Raw genomic sequence first — 27,453 nt, 5'->3', positions numbered from 1 at the left:
GGGATAACTAACAGCGGCCACTTTAAATCCTCCGGCGCATCTGAGAACCCTCCTTGTTCCCCCAACAAAGAGGTCAGTGTCTGGATGCCGTGCCCGCTGATAACCATCGGAAACCCTATCTCCACCGCATCCGCCGTGACAGCTTCATCTGAGGCTGCTCCCAAACCTTGCTGTGCATCTCATGAAGCAGCCTTGAGGGGAGGGGGCCCCGGCCCAGGGAGCCAGACAGCCCGGCAGAAGGCCAGGGGGGCTGCCGGGGCCCCCCAGGTCACTGCGGGCAGGTAATGGAGGTCAGGCCTGGGGTGGACTCTGATGGGGGCCTGCACCCACCTCCCTCGTCCTGCAGCCCATACTGAGGAGCCCCCGCTGTGTCCCGCTCACCCGGCCCAGAGGCAGCCACCTTTCCGTCCTTGGCCCCTCTGGTCTCCCCCAGACCCGGTGAAGAACCCATTTCACAGGCGAGCAGACCATGACACAGAGGTGAAGGACGTCCAAGGCCATGGGAAGTGTCTGTGCACACATGGGACCAGAACTCGGGTCTGTGTGATCTCCACCCAGCACTGCAGCCTTGTCATTCACTCACTCATTCATTCATTCAGTCAAGAGTCCGGGGCCTGCTGTGTGCCAGGTGCGGTGGCACCGAGAAGAACAGAATAGCAGTCTCTGATCTCCCGCATGGACACTGGAGTTGGGAGGCCAGCAAGAAACAGCCAGTGGAAGCCGGGAGGAAAGTGCTAGAGAAACGGGGACAGGCTGAGAGAGAGGGAGTGAGGCCTGGAGTGGGAGAAGATGTGTGGACAGCAGTGAGCTGGGATGACAGAGGGGAGGGGAAAGCCGCAGGCGGGGACAGCAGGGGGCGGGGTCGGCTTAGGGGAAGGGCAAGCAGGGGGAGGGGACAGCAAGGCGTTGGGCCACGTGGCCCCCAGTCCCTTTCCTGGGGGAGGCCCTGGGCTCAGGGAGGCGGCCAGCTGTAAGGTGGGCCTGGGGCCGTGGCCCAGGGAAGGGGCGGCCAGGGCTGAGAAGGACAGACCTCTTCCAGCCCCAGCTCAGGTTCTTTCTGGCGTGTTAGGAGGGTCCCAGAGCCCCTTCCGGCCCACAGCACCTCCCAGGCCCTGCGGCACTTTCTCAGCCCCTGAGGCTGCAGGCAGGCAAACTGAGGCATGCAGAGGAGGTGCCAGGGCCCAGGGAGGCCGGCAGCAGGGCTCAGGTCTGAGGTGTGTCCCCAGGAGGGCGTCTGCCTCTCAGAGCGCCCCACGCTGCGCTCTGCTCTGACCTGTCCACCCCCCAGGGGTCAACCTGGCCTGGCCCCGGCTCAGCCGCTTGCTAGCTCTGGGCAGCGGCCGGGGGTGGGGGTGGGGAAGGGGAGGCTGCTGAATGTGGCCCCGAGATATGTCATCAGCGCCTGTGGCTGTGACCTTGTCTGGAAAAAGGGTCTCTGCACGTGTGATTAAATGTAGGGTAATCCAGACGCAGTCACCCTGGGGGACCCAGGTGAGTCCTCATCCAATGACGAGTGTCCCCAGAAGAGAAGGGATGGAGGAGACGGAGGCAGAGGGGGGACTGCTGCGTCTCCAGGCCGAGGAACCCCAGCACCGCCGGCAGCGTGAGGAGAGGAGAGGCTGGAGCCGCCCTCCCTCAGGGACCCCTGCGACCCCTCCACTTCTACTTCTGGCCTCCAGAACGGAGAGAGAACACACTTCTGCTTGAGACACCAGGCTGAGGCGCTCTGTTACAGCAGCCACAGGGAACTGACATTCTGGGCCCTCTTTGAGCCTCAGTTTCCTCATCTGTACCATGGGCCAGTTGGGTCAGCAGAGTTGGCGTGAGCTCCAGCCCCGGGCCTAGTGACCCGTGGGCTCCCCTACAGTTATGTGGGAGGGTGGGGGGCACAGCGCAGGGCCTTTCCCACGGGACCCCGTGGGGCTACCGGGTCCACTGGGCGAGGCTCCTGGGAGCCCCGGGGCGTGGACAGGCCCAGGGGCTGCTGAGGGAGGAAGCAGTCCTGGGGCAGGGACGTGGGCAGGACCGACCGGTGGGGGCCCCGATGCTGCTCAGCTGGTGCCCAGCCCGAGGGTGCCAGAACCGCCTGCCGTCAGGGTGTCTCCCCACGTGCTGCGTTACCAATCCACTTCCCAGGGAGGGCCTCGAGGCTGACGGCTGTGGGCAGCAGCAGGGCGCCCACACACCCCAGGAAAGGGACGCCTGACATGGACCTCAGAAGGAGGGGAGCAGAGCCGGACGTGGAGCGGCTCGCGGTGAGTCCCATCTGGGTACGGAAGGACCTGGCAGCGCCCCACACTGGGCCCGGCATCCCAGAATTCACCAGGGAAGCCGCTCAGTGCTGGGCTAGGGGGGTCTTCCCAGTGTGTCCCGTGTCCCTTAGGAATCTATTAGCTATTATAAACAGATGTAAATGAGAATTAAAGAGGGAGACGGGGACATCAACAGGCGTGCACCTGGGGGTCCTGCCTCAGCCCCCCACTGGCCAGAGGCCCCCAGCCAGCGCTTGCCCTGCTGTGAAGCCGACTCTGCTGTGGCAATGACCCTGATACCAGCCGTTGGGCTTCCTGCATGGAGGGCTGCTCAGAGCCCGTGGTGCCCCAAGGGCCCCAGCTCCACTCCCTCTCCAGGTGAAGGACAGAGGAGGCCCACCCAAAGGCCCTTCTATGCTGGTCCCTGCATGAGACCACATGGCAGGTCAGGGCCCAGGGGCGCATCTCTCTTTCTCGAGCGGGGGCTTTTTCCCACTGGACCTGCTGCCCTGCTCGCCACTCCCGGCTCTCACTGAAGTCACAGTGGCGTCATGTCTAAAGTGGGTCAGCCCTGGGGGGACGACTGGATAGATAGATGGGCCAAGCCCATGATGGGTCAGTCTGGGGGTGAAAGAGTTTATTTGTTCGTTCATCCACCCATCCACTCACCCATCCATCCACCCATCCATCCACACACCCATCCAGCCATTTACCCACCCATCCATCCATCCACATGTCCACCATAACCCACCCACCCATCCACCATCCATCCATCCATCCATTCATCTATTCACCCACCCATCCACCATCCATCCGTCCACTCACCCATCCATCCATCTACCCATTCACCCACCCATCCATCGCAAACATTTCTTTTGTCTCTGACTACAAAGTTTGAGGTGGCTGGGCCTCCGAGCCCTGGGTTTCCAGAAGTGGAAGCTGCCTGAGATCCTCCAGCAAGATGGTGCTGGACCTGACTCTCGACCCCTGGCCAGGTTCTGTGCACTCTGTGTCCTTTTTGGGGCTCCCCCGGCTCCCGCATCTTTTGATGCGTGCAGAGACTGTGGGGGGAGCTCTGCCTGCCCCTCCTCCTGCCCGAAAGCACCAGGCCTAAGGAGACAGCAGGGAGGGGCGCCACACCCCTCGGCACCCCTGTCCTTCCTCCCTCTCCGAACAACAGAGACAACTGCCTGGTGGCTGATAGGCCCATCTGGGGCAGGAGGTGCGCGGGGAGGAGAACTGGGACCCATCAGCTGAGGCTGATAAGGGGCCCGCTGAAATGTTAGCAAAAATATTTAGACAATAAATGAAGTATCGGGAAGGCGTGCGTATCTTTAAGAAATCAATCATCTTGTACGGTGTGTCTGGACACTCGGCGCCAAGGCGGAGATAGCGCCCGCTGGGGAGATAAGGGTTAATCAAGGATTTCATTCTGCAGGAGATAAAGCTGCGGGAAGCGCGGGCGGCTCCTTCCTCCCCGGGCTCCTCTGCAGGAGCCTCAAGGGCTGCTGGCCTCTCTGGCGCTGGCTTCCTGGCTCCCCTCGGACAGCGTCTCCCCGCCTGCAGAGGGTTTCCAACCTCGTGCGAGTGCGAGTCTCCCCAGGCTGACCTCACCCCAGGCCCAAGGGGGACAAACCCCCAGAGAGGAGGCTACGGGCAGAGGGGAGGGCCGGGCAGGATGCAGTGGGGTCCTGGGCCAGCGTGGTGTCTCCCGCCCCTCAGTCCCATCCTTGGGGAGCCTGCGGGGTCTCTGGGGTGGGGCGGACCTGGGTTCCAGTCCTCCCTTTGCTATTTGATCCTGGTCTCTAACCCCCTGGAGCCTCAGTTTCCTCATCTGTAAAATGAGGACAGCAGTACCCGCCTACAGGGTGGGGGGAGGGAACGAGGGGCCAGGCGTGAGGACAGGCGCACAGTGGTGTGTGTGGAGCGAGTGTGGAACGCACACCTGCTCATCTTGGAAAGGGCTGACTGTCCCCAGAGGAGGGAGGAGAGGAGAGGTGCAGGTGCCGCTCAGACCACACTGACACGCCCAGTTCTCCGCCACCTGGCTTTGTCCCGTCACTGCTTATATGTTTTCTTGACACTTGGAGAGTTCAGAGATGATAACCACGGAGCTCCCAGCCCACCCGCTCCTCCTTCCAACCATTAACTGCCCCTCAACAGCTTGCCCTCTGAAGAGTCAACTGCTACTTGCATGCCTCCAGTGACGGGAAGCTCACTACCTACAGAGCCAGCTCTAAATACCACAGCCTCCATCCCACAGCGGAGCCTAAATCAGGCTCTTTCCATGGAGTTGAAATCTGCCACTTGGAGCTTCTGCTGTTCCGTCCCTGCTCGGGGCCCTGGGACGAGAGGGTCCCCCTCCTGCAGGGCTGCTGTGCCCTGCGGTAAGCCCCCACCCGCTCCTGTGTGTAAGAAGACCTGGGCTGTGGGTCAGGCTAGGTCAGGATCTGGGGGCCTGGCCTCAGGAAACTGAAGTCTCCTGGGGTCCACACGTGGGTCATCTCATTTAATCCACTCCACCACCCTGGCCACTTCACAGACCACCTCCCTCTGCAGGGAGGGTGGAGCGTCTGCAGGCTCAGGCTTCAAGGGCCCTTCAGGGAACCCCTGTGGCCCCCCCCCGAGGTCTCAAAGGCTAAGGAAATGGAAGCTCAGAGAGGTCAGGGGCCTGCCTGGGGACACACAGCAAAATGGCCATGGGGTAGGAGACCCTGGGATCTGCACCCTGCGACATGGGGACATGGGGACAGCTTGGGCATGAAGGTGGGTGCCCTCGGTCCTGGGCAGCCTCCCACAGCCTCGCTGAGCACCTGGACAAGCACTGCCCCTTTGAGCCAGGCAGTTCAGCTGCCATAGGCTATGTGGGTGGCCTGGGGGGGCCTCAGCTGGGTTGCACATCTGGACCCCAGGAGACTTCAGTTTCCTGAGGCCAGGCCCCCAGATCCTGACCTAGCCTGACCCACAACCCAGGTCTTCTTACACACAGGAGTGGGTGGGGGCTGTAAGTGCCAGTCTGAGGGTGTGCAGCTGGGGATTCTGCCTGTGGCTCCCCACCAGCGCCGCGGACACTGCTGCAGGCCAAGTTCCTGGGGCCCGGTTTCTGCGGCTGAGAAGTGGGGGCTCTAACTGCCAGGTGGAGCTGGTTAGAGCTTCAGGGCAGCATCTGGCCTCCAGGTGTGGGGGAAGCCTCACTCATATAGCACCACCACTGCCCGCAAACTAAGCAGAGGCTGACAGGAGGCCCACACCTGGGGCCTCGGGACCAGGAGACCCAGCACCACAGGGCACCTGCCAGCAAGTGCCTATCCTGGATCAAGCCACACCTGAATGCCACATCAAGAATCAAAAAGGGCTCAGGCTACAGCTGCACCTGCACATTTGGGGTGCCTGAGCCTGGGCTTGAGGGAACCAACCCGGGTGCTGTCTGGCCTCCCAGGCAAGTGCTGTCAGGGCTGGAGGTGCTTCCCAAACGCCCCTCCTGCACAGGCCTCTCCCATTTCCCGTCACACCATTCGATGTCTATTCCACCGGCCCGTCCCTATGTACTCGTCTCCCACACACTGATGCCCTTTCTTTACTGAAACGTATTTTAAAAGGAGCCTTTGCACCCCCTGTGAGAGGTCACCAGACCAACTTGCCGTAAAGAGAAGGTGGTAACCCCAAGATGGATGACAACTCAGTGGTAGGGACCGCACTGCCTCAGAAGGCACTGTCCGGGAGGCTCCTGAGTGACAGAGCAAGATCAGCAGGGCTGGAGGAGCGTCTAGGACACTCGGGTACCACGGTGCCCTCTCCCTGTCGTCAGAGGACCCCGAGGAACAGAAGCAGAGTGACTTTCACCCTCTGCTGCGGCTGTCCCCAGGCGCCCCAAAACCACCTTGCCTAGCACCACGGCAGCCCCGCCTATGAAGTCCCTGCCTGCCACCCCAGCCACAGGCCGGGTCCAGTTCCAAGACTGGGCTCCTGTTGCTTCCTCCTCTTGAACACCCTTCTCTGCCTTGCCCACTTCTACTCGTGCATCAAGGGTCAGCTTAAGGAGCTCCTCCTCCAGGAAGCCCTCCTTCAGCTCCCAGGCAGCTCACCTCTGTGCCCTCCTGGTCCCTGCTCCGCAGGCCCGCACCTCCCGATGTGCTCCACTCGAGGGGCAGGTGCTCCCGGGCTGGAGTCTAACCCGGGCCTGGCTCAGCTGGCCGCTGCCCAGTGGCTGGTGGGTGGCTGCCAGGGGTCGGGGTTCCTTACCGGTTCCTCCTGCCCGGGGGACGAGGCTCTGCTCTGGATGCTCCCGCGGAATGGGCCCCAGGACAGGCCCTCGGCGAGGCTACATCGAGCCCGCACGCACCTCTGCCCGTCCTGCGGCACCAGCTCCAGCTCGTCTGCGGGGAGAGACAGCAGAGGCGTGAGGAGCCTGGCCCCGGTGACTGCCCAGCCCCGCCGCCTGCCCAGGTCCAGCCCACCTCTGTAGCCCCTATCCCCCCAGGGGCAGCCAGGGGGCTGTGCGGCCGGGGAGGGAGGGCGGCCCTGTGTGTCTGGGCCTAAGTTACAAGGGACGGTGGCTGGTGCCCGGTTCTGGGGGCCAATGTGCTGCAGACGCAAGACAAGGAGGGGCCTGCAGCTGGGCCTGAGGCTCGGGGACCGCGTCCACTGTGTCGGGGACTCGCATGCCCTGGGGACCACTGCCGCTGCACTGGGGACATGTGTGCCGTGGGGACCGTGGCCACTGCATCGTGGACATGTGTGCCCTGGGGACCTCAGCTCCTGTGTTGGGGACACGCGTGCCCTGGGGACCGCGGCCGCTGCATCGGGCTGTGTGCCTCATGCAGCCCAGGTGCGTGGAGACCTGTTGGTGCCTGGGGTGCGTGCGTGCAGCCAGGTCACCTGCTGCTTATGTCGGGGCGGGAAGAGAGCAGGGATGAGGATGGTGAGGAGACCACCCTCCTGTCCCCTCCGCACGGCCCCCCAGCCCCTTCCCACTGGCTGGAACCCCAAATCCACAGAGCGAGCCTGTGAGGGCAGCTGTGGAAAAGCTGGGCCTCAGTTCCCATGTCTGTGAGATGGGGACCCCGACCTTTCCTGCCTCCTCAGGTTGGTGTGAGGACCATGTGAGTCAATCCACTGAGCAGGCTCAGCACATGGCCCCACAGGGGGGAAACCGAGGCATGGTGTCACGCAACGCCCCTTGCGGCCCTCGGCAAAGCCAGAGTCTGTGCCTTGGTGGTGCTGAAGTCAGCTCTGTCCGCTCCCTGCAGGGAGGCCGGGACAGGGGCTGGCGGGGACCCCAGGATGCAGCTGCCCCCACGCACCCTCCCTAGCCCTCCGCTCAGTCTCTGGAAAGGTCGGGACCCTGACTCTCGCTGAGGCCTGTGGCCAGCCGTGGCCTCCCCGCATGGCCTGTCTCCCCGAGGGTGTGGCACACCGGGGGCTGCCGCTCGCTGTGCCTGGGCTCCGCCAGGTCACGCAGCCCGGGCCGTGGTGCCCGTGGCACAGTGAGGGTGGCAGCATCTGCTGTGAGCCCCGGTGACGGTCATTCTCACGGGGGGCACCCTGGGCCCAGCCTTGCCACACGGTCCACCTGATCCTGTGAGGTGGGCTGAACAGTGGCCCCAAAAGACACGGCCACCGGCACCTGTGAATGTGCCCTAAGTCAGGACCTGAAGGTGAGACCATCCTGTGGCAGCCGGTGAGCCCCACATCTCGTGACAAGGGTCCTCAGCAGAGACACAGAAGACAAGACACGGGGAAGAAGCCCGTGCACAGGCAGAGGCAGAGGCCGGAGAGATGTGGCCAGGGGCTGGACAGGCAGGAAGGACCCGCCCCGGGGCGTCCGGAGGGAGCCCTGCGACACCTGGATTCAGGGCTTCTGGCTCCAGAACGGGGAGAGAACAGGTTTCCGGTGTCTGAAGGCACCCAGCTTGTGAAAAATCCCCCAGGGCCACCCTGGGAGACTCACACCTGGCACGGCCAGCCCTCCCCAAGCCTCAGTGTCCTCACTGGGCTGGGGACGATGGTGGCCACGCCCTCAGAGGGCGGTCCCTCCCTGGCTGTACACTCTCTGCCCACCACCTGGAGCCTCAGGTGCCACCCCGCTGCCGGGGCCCACGGAGGTCCCACGTGGCCTGGCCCGTCCCTGAGCGAGTGCTGCGGCGGCCCCACTTCCTGGAGCCCCGATTGGGCAGGCTGTGGCCTTAATGGGCCTGATTATCAGATAACTGCCGGCCTAATGGCAGAGATAAGGCGTAAATACGCCAGGAGGCCCGGCTAAAACGTTCTAACTGGGTCCTTGTCTTCCCAGGGGCAGATAAGATGGCAGGGGACCAGGATGAGGCCGCGGAGGCTGGCGCCCCTTATCAGCCCGCGGAGAGGGGGCAGAGGCCGACTCTGTCACTTTGCGGCCCGCCCACGAGGGGCTGTGTCCTGTCAGCCCACCTGGGACGCCTGGGTCCCGCCCAGGGCCATGCCCATGGCCACCCCGTCCCCTGGCCCTGCCGGGCTGGGTTCTGAGAGGCCGAGTGAGAGCCGGGCCATCATCAGGGACGGAGGGCCGCCCGGCCGGCATCACTCCCGCTCAGACGGCCCTCTGGGGTCGGCCCTCTCCTAGGACCCCGGATGCGCCAGGACACCGAGGGCTTGAGAGGCCAGGCAGCTGGCAGTGGACGCCAGGATCCAAACCTAGGCTGCTTGGCTCCAGACACATAGCTGAGGTCCCGGCTGCTCGTGTCCTCGGCCATCTGGGTCTCTGGTCCCCCAGCTGGCTGGCCCTCAGGCGGTGGGCGTGTGTGAGGGGACTGAGAGGGAGGAAGAAGCCGTCTAAAAGGCCAGCTCACTGGGCCCTCATTCGTCTGTTGTCTGTCTGTCCAGCCATCCAATGGGTCCAACTCTGAGGCTGGGGAAGCCCACCCTGGACCGAGCTGTGCACCCCGCCCCCCCTCCCCAGGGCAGTGGGGTCAAGGGGGAATCATCCGGAACCCTAACGCCGTGGCCCGCCCCATCTGACAAGCAGCCATGCTCTGAGTCGCACGGCACTGGCGGCACCGAGCCCCTGGACAGGGACCCCACACGCCTTTCTGCGCTTTCGTCCTTCTGCTGGGGCCACAGACGGACAGGGACGGTGGCCATGACTCCCTGGTCTCAGGACATGCGGGAAGGAGCCCGTTCCTGACCCTGCCGGGCACGGAGCTCCCAGGAGGAGATGCGGCCTTCCCTCCGAGGGCGGCACCCGCCTTCCTGTGGGAGGAGTGACCTGGAACTCAGCTTAGTCTTCCCACGTGTGGCTGAGTCCCACCCAGACTCGGGGACACAGCTTGAGGGGGGCAGGCCCAGGTCACCCCATGAGCAAGGAGGAGTGGGGGCGGCGCCAGGCGTCCTGTCTGACCCGGCTGGTCACACCTGTGGGTCCTGAGGTCCCTCTCCTGGAGCCCTGCCTCTAGCTCGCCCCCAGCCCTCATGGCGACAGAGGAAGGGGGTAGAGCCATGTGCCACCGCCCCCCGCCCGCGCGGGCACACAGGCAAACGGCCATGCTCCCTAATCGGAGCACCAGGGCTGGTGGGCAGAGCCTCCCAGATAACAGCGTGGCTGGTGTTTCCCAAGGCAGCCGCTCCATCTTCTGAGTATCACGCACCACCAGAAAGAGGGCTGGCTCCTGATAAAAGCAGCCGTTCCACATGCCCGGGGGCAAAACCCACCACTCAAGGCTTGCTGGGGACTGGGTGAGGCCTTGGAAAGGTGGCGAGGCCCGGGAACTGAGGGATCTGGGCTGCGGACCCGGCAGTGGTCACCATGACAACCTTCCTCCCTGGTCCAGAGGAGGCTGTTTCTGAGGGGCTGTGCCTTAGAAAGGGCGCCCCCTGCGAGCAGATGCAGGGCCATGGCAGGTACCTGCATCTCAGCCCTAGCTCATCCAGTGCCCTTGTGCAGTGCACAAGCTGTGCAACTGTCCAAAGTGGCCCTGCTGATGTTTAACATCCATCTGCTCAGATAACCTATTTCCAGCTCCCGCTTCCTGCCCAACTCCTCGCATGTCTGAAATGGGGTTAAGCAGGTATTTAAGGCCAGTTGCACCTAAGAGAAACCCTCTCCCAACCAGAAGTAAAATTGCATCAGCAAAGTGGAGGTGGGTGGAGCCATCTACTCCTGGAAGACTGGGTACCTCGTGAGGCTAAGAATGAATGAAAGTGTGAATGAGCAAGGGCAAGGGGCTGTGGGCCGCCCAGCTGGGGGTGGGAGCTGAGGGAGAGTGACGGGCAGGGAGATGGTTATTTTCACACAGCCTCTGTCACTGCCGGAGGACCAGATGTGGTGGCTGCGGCGACGGTCAGCTCCCAACGACACGACAGCAAACCTGGGGCTCAGGGAGGCCCAGGAGCACCAAGCCACACGCCGAGCTCAGGCTGGAGGTGGGACTGGAACCCAGGCCTCTGGACTCGCGGCGTGGTGCTCACTCAGTCACAAACCCTGTGTGGACCCCAGAGCAGGGACCAGGGAGGCACTGCCTCTGCGTGGGCCAGTCAGGGGGGCTCCCAGGTGGAGGGGCCCTCCCCGCAGCCTCCTGTGACTGGTGCCCCCATTTCCGCCTCCCCAGCTCCAGGGAGCTGTGGCGAGCGGGGCACAGTGACACCAGCTCCCGCCAGGTCCTGGCCACTCCTTGAGCTCTACCCACCCTGGCCTCTGTCCCCCCGGCTGGAGCCTGGGGGGTGGCCACCTACCCTGAGTGCCCAGTCCTAACATGACCCCCAGCCCACCGCCAGCGAGCCTTCGCTGAGCGCCTCACACAATCACAGGGATTCCTCCCCATGGTCCCCCCGTGTGTGGGGGAGAAACTGAGGCTCAGAGAGATTGAGCAACCAGCCCGAGGTACACAGTGGACAGGTGGGATCTGAAGCAGAGCCCCATGCTCGCGGCCGGGGCCTGGACGTGGTGGCTGAGGCAGGAGGCGATAAGGAGGATGGAGAGGGCGTGGCCCTGCTCCCCTGTCCCGCAGCCCACTCTTCCTGCTCTGTCCTCAGTTTCTCTCTCTGCAGATGGTCTCCTCTGGGGGAGGGACAGGCCCCGTGTGGCCTGGTGGACCCCCGTGGGGGTCGGGCCACCACGACAGGCACAGCATCGGGACAAAGACGGAGTTATTCTGGCAAACAACCCCCCGCACATCATTTCCAGAACAAACGTGCCCCCCGTGCCCGCGAGGAGCCACGAGGAAGCCCGGCCTCCTGCGCTTGTGCGGTTCAGCGTCTGCTCAGGTCTCAAACCCTCCGAGGGCGTCCTGTCCTCAGGGACGGGGACAGGAGGCCGGGCTGAGCCGGCCGGAGGACTGGGGTCTGGAAGCAACAGGCTGGGCCAGTCCTGCCTCTGCCCTGCTCCCGCCCGGCCTCAGTTTACCTGCAGGGCTGGCGCTATGAGGGGAAAGGCGAGTGTCAGTCGGTGTGGCCAGCGCTGTTTCTCCTGCGGGCGCAGGGCGTCCCCAGGCCTGGGGCCCAGCCAGCCCTGCCGCTGAACTGCCGCCCTCAGACCTGGCCTCGGCCCCAGCTCTGCCCCACACCTGGGCCCTCGGGGGCCCCTCAACAACATGCACAACGAGCCTGTGGGAGGTTCTAACCTTCCCGCCCCATTGGCTCAGAGAGCTCAGGCAACTTGCTCAAGGTCACACAGCAAGGGGTGCAGTCACCCCACCCAGACCAGGTCCAAGCCCCGTTCTGATAGAAGATCCAGGGCTCCAACCCGGGCCACCCGGCTCCAGAGCCCACTGCGGCCAGCCACCCAGGCCTCAGTTTCTGCCCGAGCAATGGCCCCAGCAGGCCAGCCGCCACTTGGCCTTGGAGCGGCCCTCCGGGTGCGCAGGAGCCATGAGCTGGGGGCTGCCTCCTGCCCCCGCCGCTAGCTCCTCCCTCCAGGGGCCAGGCTCTCTGTGCGAATGGCCGGTGGCCTCCAGAGTGCAAAGTCCAGCCACCCTGTGGCCCCCGCCCTGAACGGGTGGGCGCTGGGCCGGCTGTGGGCGCCCACCCTGGGGTCACCGCCAGCACCCACTTATCTAATCAGCCCCATCGCTCCGCCCGGCCCCGCCTGTGGCTCCCGTGGGCCAGCTGGCCCCAGCTTTGTAGGGAGCGGCCCTATCTTAGGGATCACGCTGTTTGCCTTTGATAAAAGTCACAAAAAAGGGAGAGAAAAAAGAGCGAGTGAAAGAAAGAGAGAGAGAGAGGAGGAAAAGCCCAGGGGTGAGTAGGCCTCGCCCTGGCAGGGTTCTAGAAGTCTCCGTGGGTGTGGGCCCAGAGTGGGGCAGCCTGGGGACCTGTGTGAGGCGTGGAAGTATGTGCTTCCAACATGTCCTGTACCAATGTGGAAACCAGGCCCAGAGAGGGAGAGTGACTCTGTCAAGGTCACATAGCAGATGAGGACTGGCAGCAGTCAGCGGGGTGGGGTGGGGCAAGCCGGCCCCTCTCTGTCCCCCATGGCCTGGCGCTGGCCGGCACAAGCTTGCCTGCAATGACGTGCCGTGCAGACTCGCACAGTTGCTCAGCCCCCACTGCAGACACACCTCACTGGATCCCCCACGATCTGGAGCATCAGATGTCTATGCCCATTTCACTGAGGAGCAACAAGGCCCAGAGGAGGTGGGGACTGACCCAGGGTCCCCAGGTGGGAGTGGGGACAGGCCGAGGAGGGAGACCTTCATCCTGGGGCATCAGGAGGGCCGTGGGGCTGTGCCCGGGCGGCTGCCGCCTCTTCCCCAGGCCCACACGTCTGCGGGAGCTGTGCAGCTTCTCCCATTTGGGCCGGTGTCCCTAGGCCTAGGGCAGTGGCGAGACTCCCACCCAGACTGCTGACAGGCCCAGGGCTGTCCTTCAAGCTGTTCCCCCTCCAGGGCATGGAGAAGGCTGACATGCCATACAGCACGGGTCCCTGGGACCAGGAGATCCAGAGCCATGAGGCACCGGCCAGCCAGTGTCTCACCTGGATCAAGCCACACCTGAACGCCACATCAGGAAACAAAAACTGGCAGAGCTTGATTCCAGCCCTGGCTCTGTCACCAACGGCTATGGCAGATCCCATCCCATCTCAGGCGTCAGACTCCTGTCTGTGAATTATGGAGACAGCGTCAAGGGGATGTGGCTAAAAAAGCTTTGCGGGAAAGATGGTGGGGTCCATTTCTCCTGCTCTGTGCCAGTACAGGAAAGCAAAGCTCAGAGAGGTCACGGAATTGTCTGAGGTCACATGGCCAACAAGTGGCACAGGAGAGGCAAGCCCCAGGCCCTCTGACCCCACCCCCCCACCGGGCCTCCATGGCCACGGATCGGGCATGAGTGGCGGGTGGGGCACAGCCCTCTCCCCATCTCATGGTTGGGAGCAACCAAGCCGAGCAAGGCAGGAAACCACACGGATGCCCGGCTATGTGCACAGGCCGAGGCCCACAGCAGTCAGCACAGCCAGGGTAGGGGAACAGCCCGCCAGCGCCGCGCGGGGGAGGCCATGGTGGCTGCCAGATGAGACGGGCGAGGGAGTGGGCGGCACGTGCAGAGGCAAAGCCGCTTGAGCACCGGCGGACGAGGGGCTCTCGGGGGGGGGGGGGGGGGTGAGGGCTCCCCCAGAGCCTCTTGCAGGAGGGCCAGGGTCGGGAAGAGGCGGCCGGATGGGCTGGGGGGCTTCGAGCTGAGGGCGCACATCAAACCAGGGACGGGCTGCCCTTGTTCAGAAACCAGATCTCGACCACAATCGGGGTTGCTGGGAAAACGCGATGCCGTCGCAGAGCCAGGCTCCCGTCTATGCAGGGCCGTGACCCGTGAGCCCAGCGCCAGCGGCTGCCCCGAAGCCAGGGATCGCCTCCCCCCCGAGATGACGCCCAGGCCCTGAGCCCATTTGAGGGGCCATGCCTCCATCCTGTCATTCTGTGCTATTTCTCTATTGAGTGCTCAGCACTGGAGATGTGACAATGACTAAGACCAACGCCCATTTCACAGATGGGGGTAGAGAACATTCCTGGGACCCTCCCAGACCCGCGCGCAGGGCCTCCCAGGTACCCCGGCCCCGTCCCTCCACCGCCCAGGGAGGTCACAGCTCGTCTGCCCTGCCCCGACTGCTGGTGCTCTCTGCCCACTGCCCATGGGGGTCCCGCTGGCCTCTGTTGGCCTACAGCCCCCCGAATCTCCCACTCAGTGGGGTGTGCAGAGCCAAGCCCTCCCTGGGGGGGTTCCCTTCTCATCCCAGCTCAGAGGTTCTCAAAAGGCTTCAGGCCCAGAACTTTCCTTCCTGACTTTCCCACAGACCTTGCACTCACAGCGGTGGCTGTAGGGGGCTGGGCCAGTGGGGAGCCCGGACCCTAAGGCCTCATCTCGCACGGGGTGAGACACACTTGCGGAGCCCCTTGGGGCCCTGCCCAGCCCATGGCACCTGCCCACGGTTGGCTTTCCACTGGACGTGGGCGGTGTGCCTGCCCACTGGGCAGAGCGCCATCTCTGACCTCCCTCTCCTGCCACGCTCTGCTCTGTGGCTGCGTCATGTGGGGCCAGCGCGTCGGAGGTGACGGACGTTCCTGGGAGCAGACGGCAGAGGCTAGCTCTGACATGGGCCAGCGGGTGTCAGACATGGTGCCCGACACAGGGCCTGGGGTGGGGAGGGCCGTCCAGGGTGGAGACCCCTGTGCCCGGGTCCCCTCATGCGTGCAGCATGGACCGGCCCCTCTTGCCCGTGACTGCTTCCTGTGCCCTGAGCGCCCACTGCCTCCAACACCGTGGGGCCACTGTATTTCATTAACGCTCAACCTCCCTGCCAGAACATCAGCCCCAAGAGCCGGGGTCGCTGACGCTTGTGTCCCCAAGGTCATATGCCTCTGACCCAGCAAGCACCTGTGTCTGGAGGACAGCAGCAGGAGGTGGAACTGGAGCTGGACACCCCAGTCCGGCTGACCAGCCATCGACCTGGGAGAGGGGGCAGCTGGCCTGGCCAGGAGCCGCTGCCTCCCCTCGGCTTCCACTCTCACGTCCTGGGCAGAAGAGGACCCCCCGCCCCCGGGAGATCCAGGAAGGCCCGGCCACCTGTGCAGCTCCAGCCCAGCCGCCACGGCCCCTCCACCCCGTACCACATCCTGGGGGCACCCGCCCAGCGCTCCAGGCCTCCGCCTCCTCACAGGGGTGGGGGTCAAGCCACCGTCTGCAAAGAGGAGGCCTGCGGGCTGATGAGGAGGGCCGCTGAGCCCGGGTGGCCTCCTGCCACCCCACGCCTGGCGCCCCCGCCCGCCCTGCCCGCGGCCGGTGCGTGACCCTCCCCCTATCGCGGGAACATCGGTGGCTTATTGATTTTTTGACACGGAACAACAGCCCATCTTTATCGGGCTGAACCCTGGCCCTGGCTAATGGTGGCGCTGGGACCGCCTGGGAAGAGCGGGGCGGGGTGGGGCAGCTCCCCCATGGGAACTGCAGGCCCCCCACTGCCTGTCCTGGGGAGGGTGTGGCCCTACAGAAAGGGGCCCCGGGCTGGGATGGGGCTTGGCCACCCTCTGGACCAGGCCCCAGGTGGGCCGCAGGGGGCCATGCTCACTCCCAGAGGCACCCTTTCTGAGGTCTGAGGGCAGCCCGAGTGGGGCTGGGGGAGGTCGTGGTGGGGCTGAGCCCCCAGAGGGGCCTCCTTGGGGTGGGGACGGAATCTTTGATGCTCCACCCGCTCTGGGCACAGCCCAAGGCAGCTGCACTGGCAGGAGGAGCCCCCGGCGGGCGGCGGGACCAGAACATCTTAGGGGTCTATGTGCTGGGCCAGGACATTGCCCTGACCCAGGCCGGGGTTTCCGGCGGCCCGTCCCTGCCCCCCACCCTGGAGGGAGCCCCCCGTGGCCCCACGGGTCCTGAGAACCGCAGCTCCCCAGGCACCTCGAAGTGCGAGGCCTCATGGTCCCTCTGGGCTTCTTGAAAAGCTGAGGGTCCTGGCCCTCCGGGCTCAGCCCTCCCATCTGCCAAGTGGGGAGAGGGAGCTCCGGGCTCCGGCACTGTGGCTCTGGGAGACCCTGGGGCCTGGGAGCTGGGCTGGGGTCCCAGCTCTCCCGGCCGCGCCTCGTCCTGGCGGGCAGGCTGGAAGCAGGACGTCTGATAAGGGAAGAAAACACCTCCTGTGCAAACAGCTTATCCGGCTCCTATCAACGCGGCCCCTGCCCCCTGTTTTTCCAGGGGCCGACGCCACCAAGGCCCTTCCTTCCCGTCGGGCCTCTGGCTCACCACCTCGGCCCCAGCCCACCCGGCTCCCTGCGCTGGCCCGTGGGGTGTGGCCAGGTCTGGGCGCTGCCCACGCACCCTCACAGGCCCTGTCTCCTCTGTATGAGGGCGGGAGGGGGGCCTGAGGGTCTGGAAGAGAGGGTCCCGCCCCACCTCAGGCGAGCCCCATCCTACCCCAGCCTGGCAGGTGCCCACTTGCCCTGGGGCAGCAGCAGTGGGCACTGAGGTCAGCCAACACCATCGAGGGTATCATGACACTGCCACCACCTACAGGAGCGTGAGCCCCTGAGGGATTACAAAGATCCTTCCAGAAAACACAGAACTCTCTGACCACCTGCTGATCCTTTATGAGCCCCGAGCCCGAGCCCGGAGTCCCTGCTCCACCCACAAAGAAGGCGTGTGCTCATGGGGAGGGAGCCTGGGGAGGGAGCGGCTTGCCCATGGCCCCCACCCCGGGGTCCCCGTGAAAGGACCCAGCACGAGGCTTGTCCCCGGGAACTGGTGAAGCCCCGTCTTGTGAAAGCCGTGCGTGCTAGCTGGGCTGCGGACCCAGCAGACACCTGCCTTCCTGGCACCAACTGACTCAACCCTCAAACCATCCAACCCCAGGGACTGGTGTCCCGCTTCATAGACGAGGACACTGAGGGTCAGAGACGATCTGGCCACACATGTGGCGGGTGACTGAGTTGAAACCCAGGACCGAGCCTGTCCAGTGCCCTGTCCTTCGCACGCCTTGAGGAGGAGGCACGGAGAACAATGACCCGCCCCAGACCAGCTCCCACTCGCTGTGCCTCTGCTCAGGGCCCGGGAGGGGGCGGCGACGGTCGGGGTGGGGGCTGCGCTGCCATTAGCCCCGGATCTGCTGATCCCACCCTGGCCTCTGGCGCTGGGCGTCCCCCACCCGTGTGCGTGTGCGTGAGCGTGAGCTTGCGGGGAGAGGCACAGGCGGGCACGTCTGTGCGGGATGTGCTTCTTTAGGTCGTTTCTCCCTCTTGTAGAAATTCTGCAGGCCAGCAAAAAGGAAAAATAACTGGCTCACTATCTTCAACACGCACCGATGGCTATCCTCGCCACCCTGTGCCCGTCCACGCTGAGATGATTTTTCTGGAATAAATTCCTAGGAGCTGAGCTGCTGAGTCGAGGTGAGGGTGTTGTGCCCAGGGGCTCGGCGGGGGCCCTGCCTGTGCACCCAGCCGTGCGTGAGCGTCGCTGGGCAAGGTGGGCTGGGTCCTAGAGACCACTGCATCCACCTGCTTCCGGCAGCAGGAGTCTTGGTGACAGACAGGGACACCAAGGCTAAGGGAGGCTGAAGGACCAGCCTAGGGCCATGTGCAGACCATGGGTGGACCTGGGACGGCGGGGGGAGGGCGCCGGGGGCCCTGGGGGATGGGACAGGGCAGGGTAGACGTGGAGGCGTCTGAGTGGGCAGGGGCGCGGGCGAGGGGGGCAGGGTCCCTCCCCGCGAGGACACACAATAAGCCCCGAGATAGCATCGCGCCTCATCTCAGGCCCTGCTCACCCTTTCGGGCAGGATATGACCAGCCCTCGAGCCGATGGCGGCCCCTTTGTCCCATCTCCGGGGACGGATCTTATCGGCCACGTCCACGGCCGCCGTAATGGAAAAGCGTGGTGAGGAAATCAAGAGTTACGCGCGGAGATAGACGAATAACAAATAAATAAATCAGGGGCCGGCAAGGCGGGGGAGGGGTGCTCAGGGAGCGCAGCGCTGACCCTGGGGCGGCGGGCCAGAGAGGCACCACAGGCGGCGAGCCTCCGTGTCCCCATCCGGCGAGGATGTGCGGTCGAGGGAACCTTCCTGGGCGTGGGGAGCTCCCGTGACCGTGGTGGCTGGTGCGAGGTCAGGGATGCCTCGGTCTCCTTCCCAGGCCCGTGACAGCCGGTGGGCGCAGGGGAGGCGACCCTGACGCGTCCTAGCTGAGGCTGCGGGACTGCAGTGAGGGCCCACTGTGCCCACCGTCAGCAAGGAGACCTGGGGGCCGACACAGCGCCCCGTGGACCACATGGCCTGGGGGACCACACGGCGGCCGGCATGCTTGGAGACAGCCATCGTGTCACACGCGCTGCCCTCCTGCCCCACTTGGGCCTGTCCCCAGCCCTCCTGGTCCTCCAAACAGCCTGGACATTCTGTCCCCGGTCCACGAGGAGCAGCCCGAGGCCCCCAGTGAGAGAGGTGACAGCTGGAAGCCAGGTCGGCCCTGGTGCCACCAGCGGGAGCCCCGCCAGCCAGGAGGAATGGGGACAGGGACAGTGAGAGTACCAGCGAGTGACAGTGACAGTGCAAGGACTGGTGACAGCACCGGCAGCACTGGGAAGAGGCACTGTGCCCACGCAGGTCACTCCCCGCCGTCAAGCAGTCCGTGGTCCCCGGGGTTCTGGGTGCACGTCTGGGCCATTCACCAGGCGGGTGGCCGGCTCTGTGAGGCGGCCGAGGTGCCCTAGCCCCAGGCTGAGCAGCGTGAGTGTGCACTTGGGCCCAGGAGGACAGGCAGGGAAACTCCCGGGACGGGGGTTCTGCACCCCTGCCCCCGGGAGGTGCTGGCAGGTTGCGCTCAGACACAACGCCGGGCGAGGGGCGGGCTGGCCGGGCAGGAAGCGGGCGGGAGGGCGGAGGAGGAAGCCCGGCTCGATCAGCGCCCGTGGCCAAGATAGGCTGCCCTGGCCGCAGCCTGCCGCTCCCGGAAGGCGGGTGAGGTCAGCGGGCCGCACGGGCAGGCGGCCAGGCTGGGCCCCCACCTGCCACCAGGACGGCAGGGACCCACCATGCTCCTCACTGGGCGCCCCGCGCCCCCTGGCAGTGCAGCGTCCACACCCGCCGAGGAGGGGCCCGGGGGCCCAGGAGAGACACGTGGGGCTGGGCCAGGGAGGGTGGGCTCGATGCTGGCTCACTCGCCCTGGGTGGCGCTGGAGCAGCAGCCACACCTCTCTGGGCCTCAGTTTCTGCATCTGTAAAATGGAGACCACAGCGTCTGCCACCAAAGTACAGTCCCAGCCTCTTCACGGGGCCCCGTGGCCGCCCTTGAACCCCCAGGGTCCACTCCCCACATGGCAGCCGGCCCCAGCCGCCAGCCCTCACCTCCCACCTGGGCCTTCTCTCCCGTCTCCCCTACAGGTCCCCCCGCAGGGCCTTTGCACGGCTGCGCTCTGTGGGATGGTTGACCCAGGGAGTCTGCAGGGCTCCCTTCTCTCAGCCACCAAGCCCGGTGCAAGTCCTGAAGCTGAGGAGCGGCCCCCCCTTTCTCAGCCCGTGCTCCTTGCTCAGCCCCCGCATCCCTCGTCCCTCCTTGACCGCTCTCTCTGCCACAGCTGTGGCTCCAGGGGGGCAGTGGCTGCTCTCTTCTGCTCTTGTGATGTCCCCGGTGTCTGTAACAGGGGCTGGAACACAGTAGGTCCTCAACAAATAACAGTTCGGGGTGAGTGGATGGGGAACGGCTCCCGTGCTCGGGTAGTTTGATGGGACCGTGGTCACCCTGCTAAAGGGCTGCCCGCAGACCGTCTGCTCCTCTCACAGAGAGGTTCTGGCCCCAGGGTGACCCCCGAGGCCCAGGTGCCTTTGTTGGGGGACAGAGGTGAAAGTCAGAACCAGGCCAGGGGGCAGCTTCCATGTGGCCAGGGCCCATGTGGGTGCCAGGCGGTCAGCCCTCCAAGGTGAAGAACCACTACCCACAGCGAGGGGGCTGCCAAGGGCCAAGGGGGCAGCAACCCCAGCACAGGGGAAGCCATGGCTGATTCTGTGCCTCAGTTTCCCTGCCAGTTAGAGGGAGGGGGGTCCTGCTGCAGAGGACTCTGCCCAGGGCCTTCCCGGTGCTGCCCGTGGGGCAGTGCAGGAGGCAGCATCCGCGTGGGCCAGGCCAGCCAGGGAGAGGCCACGGGCTCGCAGCCCCACCTCTGCGCTGTCAGCTGCCGACGCCCTACCCAGCCTGGGGACCCACACTCTGGTGAGGGGGTCATGGAAAGAGCTCAGGGCCAGGCGCTGTGGGCAGCCGAGGGGTCCATCGCCAGCCAGCCACCCTTGGCCGTGCTGGCCAAAGCCTGAGACCTCTGAACTCCATTTCCGAGACAACCACCTACCCACTGGGCCGGCTCTGAGCTCGCCTCCTCTCTCCTCACCCTGCACCCGCTCCAGACCCAGCCGGGCACACTCCAGACTCAGGGCTCTGGCATTTGCTGTGCTGTCCACCTGGTCCACCGTCCCCAACCGCAGCTGGTTCCCCTTCCTCTTCCGGTCTTTGTCCAGACGTGGCTCAGCGAGGCCTGCTCTGGGCCCTATTTAGATTCGCTCCCCCTTCTTTATTTTATTACAGAGCTTCACTCCTCCGACACATGACAGTTTTACCTCATTGTTTAGTCTCTGTCTGGCTGACTAAGAACGTCAGCTCTCTGGGCACCTGGACTCTGCTGGCACCAAGCAGGTGCTTAATACACACGTGTTTGTCGAGTGAATAAACAACCTCCTTCTCTTGCCCACTCCTGGGCTGTAGACCCCAAGCTCCTTTGGTTCTCTGGCCTGTGTCACCCCCATGACACACCTCCAAGAGGGCAGGACTGTCCCCCGTTTCTGCCAGTGGGCCTGACTCCCAGCAGGTATTCAGTAAACACCTGGGAAGAATGTTTGGCCGTGAAGAAACACACCTCCTCGGGATTTTGTTCCATCTCCCCGAGTCTCGGTCTGCCCACCTGTGAAGTGGGCAGGTCAGGACAGGCATACGGCCCGCTGGGGCGGGGTCTCAGGGAACATGTCCTCTGGGGAAACCCAGTGTGGACCCCCTCCCCTGGGACCCCTAGAAGATGTGACTCCTCCCAGCCGCTGGGTCTGGTCCCTGGAGCTGACCCCAGGCTGACCCCTGCCATCGGCCATGGCCCCCTCGCATGCCCCTCCCCCCCCATTAATCTAAGACAAATAGGCCTATCGGGCCGCGATGCCAGGCCCCGCGATAACAGAAGAGCAGAGATGGTTTTCCCACCCACACAGGCCGAGCTGGCGGGAGGGGCGCGCGGCCGGCCGTATCGGCCCATCTGCAGGGCTGTCCATCAGGACAGGCCGTCCTGCCTCGGCCGCCCGCCGCCCGATAACAAACCTTGAGGTTTGCAGAGAAACTCCAGCAGCGGGATGAGTCAGCCGAGCCCGGCAGGACGCCCTTGCTCGCACTCCAGGGCCGAGGATTCCCTGCCCCCTCCCCCTGCAGGGCCCCCTGGGACCCCAGGGCGGGGAGGGGGCTCCAGTCCCCAAACAGGAAACGGCTGACAGGGGCCTCCTCTGCTCCTCCCAGCAGCCACCTCTCCGTGCTCCCGGGGGTGCTCTCACCCAGCCCATTCTTTCACTGCAGCTGAGCAAACGCCCTGCTTAATACCCTTCAGTTGCTTAGTTTATAGCCAACTGAAGGGAGGCACATCCCTACAGCGCACGGCACCGAGCCCAGACCCTGACCGTCCATGCCCTGTCCCATCTCTCCCTAACTCCACTCTGGCCTCTGATGTTCCAGTCACACCCACCACTCAAACCTCGGGGCCTTTGCACATGCCAGCTCCCTGCCTCAACACCCTCACCCCCTCCAGTTTGTCCTTTAGGCTTCGGCTTGGGGATGGGGCTCAGGGGCCCTCCCATGGTGCTGACCAGGCCCTGGCCACCTGGTGGTCCCTTCTGCTGACCTGCAGTGCCAGGGGGACACAGCCAGCCTTCCTATCTCTGTCTCCAAGGCCTGGGAGGAGCTGGGGACCAAAAAGATGACTCCGATGTTTGGCCAGTCGGATTTATTTTGTAAACAGCGGTCACCAGGCTCCAATACACTTACAGGTGAAGGGGACCCTGTTCCTGGGGCCCTGATCACACAGCCTGGCTAGGAGCAGAGGTGCATGGCTCTGGGGGGGCGGGGAGGGTTAAAATGAGACCACTCACCCCCCAAACAGACACAGTCTGCTTGGATCCCTCGCCCTTGGCCACGCCACTCCACCTTGCCAGCCTCAGCTTCCCTGATTGTACAGTGGGGCTCACCTGCCACCCCTCCCACGATGGCAGGCAGGGTCACAGGAGACGGCACGTGGGGAGGGGTCAGGGTGGCTCGAGGTGCCGGAACCAGAGCAAAAAGACTCTTGTCAGGTCCCAAGCATGGTGGGCCGGTCACGTTCCACAGTCCTGAGTTCCCATTGCCACCCTATGCTCCCCAAGTCCCTTTCTCCTGAAACTGGGTCGCCCCAGGCAGGGGCTGCGGGGGCCAGGGGAGCCCCAGGCCACTTCCCCACCAAAGGGGCCAGCTTCCGAGGGTGCAGACCCCACTTAGCCCCGGAATTGGGGTGGGGGACAGACCCTGGCCCCTTGTGGACACTGTTTGCTCCACAGGGGTCCCCGTTGCTGCCTCTGCCTGGCAAGGGCACAGGGAGCTGCAGAGCTGAAGTGGCCCTGACCCACGCCCCCTCCACCCCCCGCCTGGCTGCGGTCAGGGGCCTGTGGACCAGCCTCGTGCCTGTCCTGTGCCATCGGGACAGAGCCGGGCCCTGGTCCAGCAGTCTATGCCCCATCAGAGCGTAACTGCTCGCTGCCCATCTCAGCTGCCCCATCTCAGCCTCTCATGGGTGGTTGGCCCTCTTGCCTCCTCACCTGTCCCCACCCATGGCTCTGTCCAGTTGGATCTGTTTTATACACCGTGGTCACCAGGAAAGAGTTCCAGGCCCCAAGACACTTGTGGGTGAAGGGGACCCTATTCCTGGGACCCCAATCACACAGGCAGGCCACCCACCGCCCTGACCACCAAACGTGTCCCTGGCCACCCTCTTCCTTCCTGGGCCCCCTCACGGCCACTGGACGCCCGCAGAGCTGGTGGGGGGGCCTCTCCAGGCCTCCCGGCCTCACCTCCTCACTCCCAGCTGAGCTCGGCACCCACGGGGGATGGCCCTGCACTCAGTGGGGTCTTACACTGCTCCCCCAGCCGGGGGTGCACCCACGCTGCCTCCCCTGTGTGGCAAGGGGTTGGGGGGGTGCTGTGGAGTGAAGCCTTCTCGGCCCCCACCGGCTGCCCTGCTCTGCTGGCTGAGGGGCTGCTCAGGCGCGAGACAGGCCTGGAGGGCTCCCCAGGGGAGGGGACCCCAGACCAGGGGGCCTGGATGCAGAGGAGGCTCCCGGACCCACTCACCCCAGCCCCTCCTTGTGTCTGTTTTCTCACGACCTGGACAGGCAGGCTGAGGTCATGCTGACCGCCACTGGACAGAGGCTCAGATGGGGCCATGAGGTGGGTGATGGGCCCAGGACCACCACTCACAGTTGGATGAGACCCTCAGGGCTCTCGGTCCTAACACGGCCAGTGTGTCCACCTGACCTTCTGCTCTCTCTGGATGTTAAGTGGGGAGATGGGGGTGGGGGGAACTGTGACCCCTGACCCCTGACCTGCAGAGCCTCGGCAGAGGCCCGGCTCCCCAGAGCGCTGTGGGATTAGAGATTTGGGCTCTCAGCCATCTGCATGTTGGGATTGCACACAGCCAGCCCCTCCAGCAAACAAGGTCATTCACAGACAAAAATGTCGCGCTGCCCTTCCTGCCGCCCAGCCCCCTTGCACTTGGGCTGGCGGCTCAGGGGAAGGCGAGGCAGGGCGCGGCCAGGGAAGTTCCCACCAACATCCCTGGCCCCAGGTCTGTGGGGACGGCCCCCACCAGACCCCTGCTGTGCCCTCGTCCACTGTCCCTGTGGGACCCCCTGCTCAGATCCCGCCCCCACCCCCTCCCTGGGGACTGCCCCCTACCCCAGCATAGGCCCCAGGCTCCTTCTGCGCAGGGGCCCTCCTCCGAGCCCGTGTGGCCCTGCCCTCCACCTGGCGCCTCCTCTCCCAGCACCACATGGCCCTTCTGGCCGCAAGACCTTCCTGCCCCACGGGCCCCTTTGGGGTCACCCTCCGGTCCAGGACGCCTTGTCTGAGCTCTGCTCCAGCCCTAACCCAGCCGAGGTGGCCCCTGCTGGCCCTGTGGCTCAGAGGAGGGAGGTGACGTCCCTGAGGCCACACTGCACAGTCGCTGCAGAGCTGGGTGTTAAACTAGCCTGAACCCGGGCTCCTGGCCGTCGGGAGCCCTGACTCGGGCAACACTTGAGAACTAAGCCGCCAGCAACAAACGAAGCGCATAACTTTGAAAATGAAAACCAGCACTGTTGAGCGCCTCCCCAGGCTGTTTTTGGAGCTCTGAGGCCACTGGGTATCAGGCAGGGGCAGGAGGGCACTGGTGTGGGGGCAGTACCGGGGTTAGGAGATTACCAGCCCCTCGCACGCCCTGGGACCCACACTCAAGGGTTTATAAAACCTCACACATCCAGGGCCTCGTTTGTGTCTGCAGCATGTCGAGGGCCTCCTGGGAGGAGAGGGGCTGGGTGCCTCCCTTCTGCCTAGTGCCACCCAGGTGCCTCCTGGAGTCTTTGCAGCCATCTGCTTGGGGCCTTGACCACTGGGGCCAGTCAGCTGCACAACCCCCTATGTAGCAGCAGATGGGCACTGGGGCCGGCCTGCACTGGGCGACGCTGCCCGCTCCCGGGCCCTGGCCATCTCAGCGCCCTCCCTGGGTGATGGGTCTGACCGGGGGAGGGAATCCCCAGGACACCCACGAGCCTGGTCCTGGCCAGCAGATGGTGGCCAGAAAGGTGAGGGCAACAGCATGGGCTGCACCGGCGTGTGCCCAGCCCCAGGCTCTGGGCTCTGTGAGGCCAGATGGGAAACTGAGGCTCGGGGCCCAGTCGCTTCCTCAAAGCCAGACAGCACAGGGTGCTCTGTGGCCCACGCCAGCCCCCTCTTCCCAGAGGGGAAGGCGGGGGTAACCCCTGGGCTGGAGGCCCCAGCCAGGCACAGCTGGCCTGCTCTTTTCCCCGTGACTGGGGACGGGGCAGTAGCTGCCAGAGACCAAGAGACAGACTCAGAGAGAGAGAGAGATGGGGGGAGACGCTTGCGCAGAGGAGCTCCAAGGGACAGAGAATGGAGAGAGGGGCCAGGACTGGCAGGCTAAGGCCCCGCTGCACACCCTCGTCCCCCAGCCCGTCACTGGGCCAGGCACTGCCCTCAGGATGCCGACCCGGCCGGGCCCCGGGGAAGCCCTGATGCCCCACTGCTGGCACAGGCGGCCCCCGTGAGATAAGAGCCCACTGGGCCCCTCGGCCTCCCCGGCTGGGCGATAAGTGTGGCCTGCTCGGCGTCTGATAGGCGGCGGCCACCGCGGCGGTTGGCCGGCGGCCGCTTATCGCCCATCGCTGCCCAGCGCACAGAAATTCCTATCTGTGGGAGCCGATAGGGAGCTCCAGGCCCCCGAGGATGCAAATAGCGCAGGAAGCTCCCTGGGGCACCCCAGCCCCAAACCACAGCCCCCGCGGCCACCCCAGGCCAGCCCCAGCCTGGGGTCAGCTTCCCGTCACTCGGGGCCTCTGTTTCTCCATCCGTAAGATGGGGACAGGGATGTCAACGCTGCAGGGTGGATGGTGACCAGCTGGGATGATGACCGAAGTGTTTACAAACTCCCAGCCTGAGCTCTGGAGCAGGTGGCAGGTCCACCCCATCCTGCCACTTGTCAGCTGGTGGTCACTCTGTGCCTGGGTCTCCTCCGTAAAGGGCCTGGTGTGAGGACCACCCGGTGCTATCCTCCCACGGTCACTCTGCCCACTGGCTGCTGCCTCAGCCCCCCACCTGCCCAGTGGTGGTCAGGGTCCCACAGGCACAGGGGTCCTTGCCTGTACCCCTAGCACAGCAGGAAGCTTCTGCTGGCAAAGCCTGGCCTGTGGGCCATGAGGCCTGGGGCGGCTCACCCGGTTTCTGTGGGTGCCTCGTTCTTGGCCCATGCCTGAGCTGGGGAAACTGAAGGAGCTGCAGGGCCCCTGCCCAGCCCCACGGCACTGTCCCCCGTGCGTGGAAGGGCCCAGCAGGTGGGTGGCTAGCTCAGTTGGGCCTGACTACGCTGGGAGGGCCTCGAGGACACATGGTCCTGCAGCCTGTCTGCCAGGTGCTCCTTGGTGGGGAGAGAGCACGATGTGGGCATGTTTCTGCCAGGGCACCTTGGCCCCCCGCCAGCCATCACTGGGTCCCCAAGGTGGCGTGTGGATTGGTCAAGGGACAGGAAGCGAAGTACACCTGAAGGGCAGCAGTGAGGAGCCCAGCTGCCTTACCCACGGTGCTCCACTCCCAGCCAGCATCACAGCCCATCTGAGCAGGGGAGGCTGGGAGTGGACTCAGTTTCCCCACGGTGTGGGGTCACCATCTTGGTTGTGACCACCAGGCCAACCCCTGCCTCTCTGGGCCTCAGACGCCCACCTATTGTGGAAACGGGCTGTGTTAAATCATCAGGGGACCCCCCCCCCCCAAGGCACACATGCCCCCTCCATGCCTGTGGCAGACATCACCAGTCGATCACAGCACTCTTCTCTTAACACCTTGGGGTCCCACCCAGGGGCCCACACAGACACTTGAACTGAACCTGGTGAGACTGTCTCTGACATCCTTCTCATCTTGGCCCCTGGGGACCCCCAGAGGAGGGATGGAGGTCCCCACTGCCCCTGCGAAGGCTTCCCTGACCCCGCAGCAAGGTGAGGCCCTCACTAGGCGCTCCCTCTCCACTGGCCACGAACCTCACTTGTGTTTGACCCCGCACACAACTCCCTGAGCTGTCTGTCTCGTACACACAGGTGCTCGCAAAGGCAGCTGGTCCACATCCCTGGCCCCAGGATGTGGCCTCCATCCCATCCATGCTTCACCCGCTAGCTCCCGAGCCACGGCCCTTGACGACGAGCCGCGCCTGCACTGAGATGCAGCCCTGAGCTCCCCGAGCCTCGTCCGTTATGGATCATAAATGATGGGTAACCAGCACACCCAGCCTGTTCGATGTCCACAAACGGGGAACTGGGGGGCCACAGGGACAACACTGGTGGGACCTCAAAGACACTCCCTGCGGGCCAGGACTCAGCACTTGGAGATCCTCCTGCCTCCCATGCAGCTGCAGCCACCCGAAGGCTGGAGGGGTCCTCTCCCACCCTACACAGGCCAAG

At 64.8% G+C, this 27,453-nt stretch overlaps 1 protein-coding gene across 1 annotated transcript in view; it reads right to left on the bottom strand.

Moving 5' to 3' along the window:
* Window positions 1–27,453, bottom strand: part of ZFPM1 (zinc finger protein, FOG family member 1) — a 71,475-nt gene that overhangs the window by 12,349 nt on the left and 31,673 nt on the right. Inside the window, exon 4 of the mRNA XM_046682059.1 lies at window positions 6,495–6,628. Within this exon, the coding sequence (XP_046538015.1) occupies window positions 6,495–6,628 (134 nt within the window). The remainder of the gene's footprint in view (window positions 1–6,494; window positions 6,629–27,453) is intronic.

Source organism: Equus quagga, chromosome 13, assembly GCF_021613505.1.
Source record: "Equus quagga isolate Etosha38 chromosome 13, UCLA_HA_Equagga_1.0, whole genome shotgun sequence".
In the NCBI taxonomy this organism is placed as follows: domain Eukaryota; kingdom Metazoa; phylum Chordata; class Mammalia; order Perissodactyla; family Equidae; genus Equus; species Equus quagga.
This window is presented reverse-complemented; position numbering and strand designations above follow the sequence as displayed.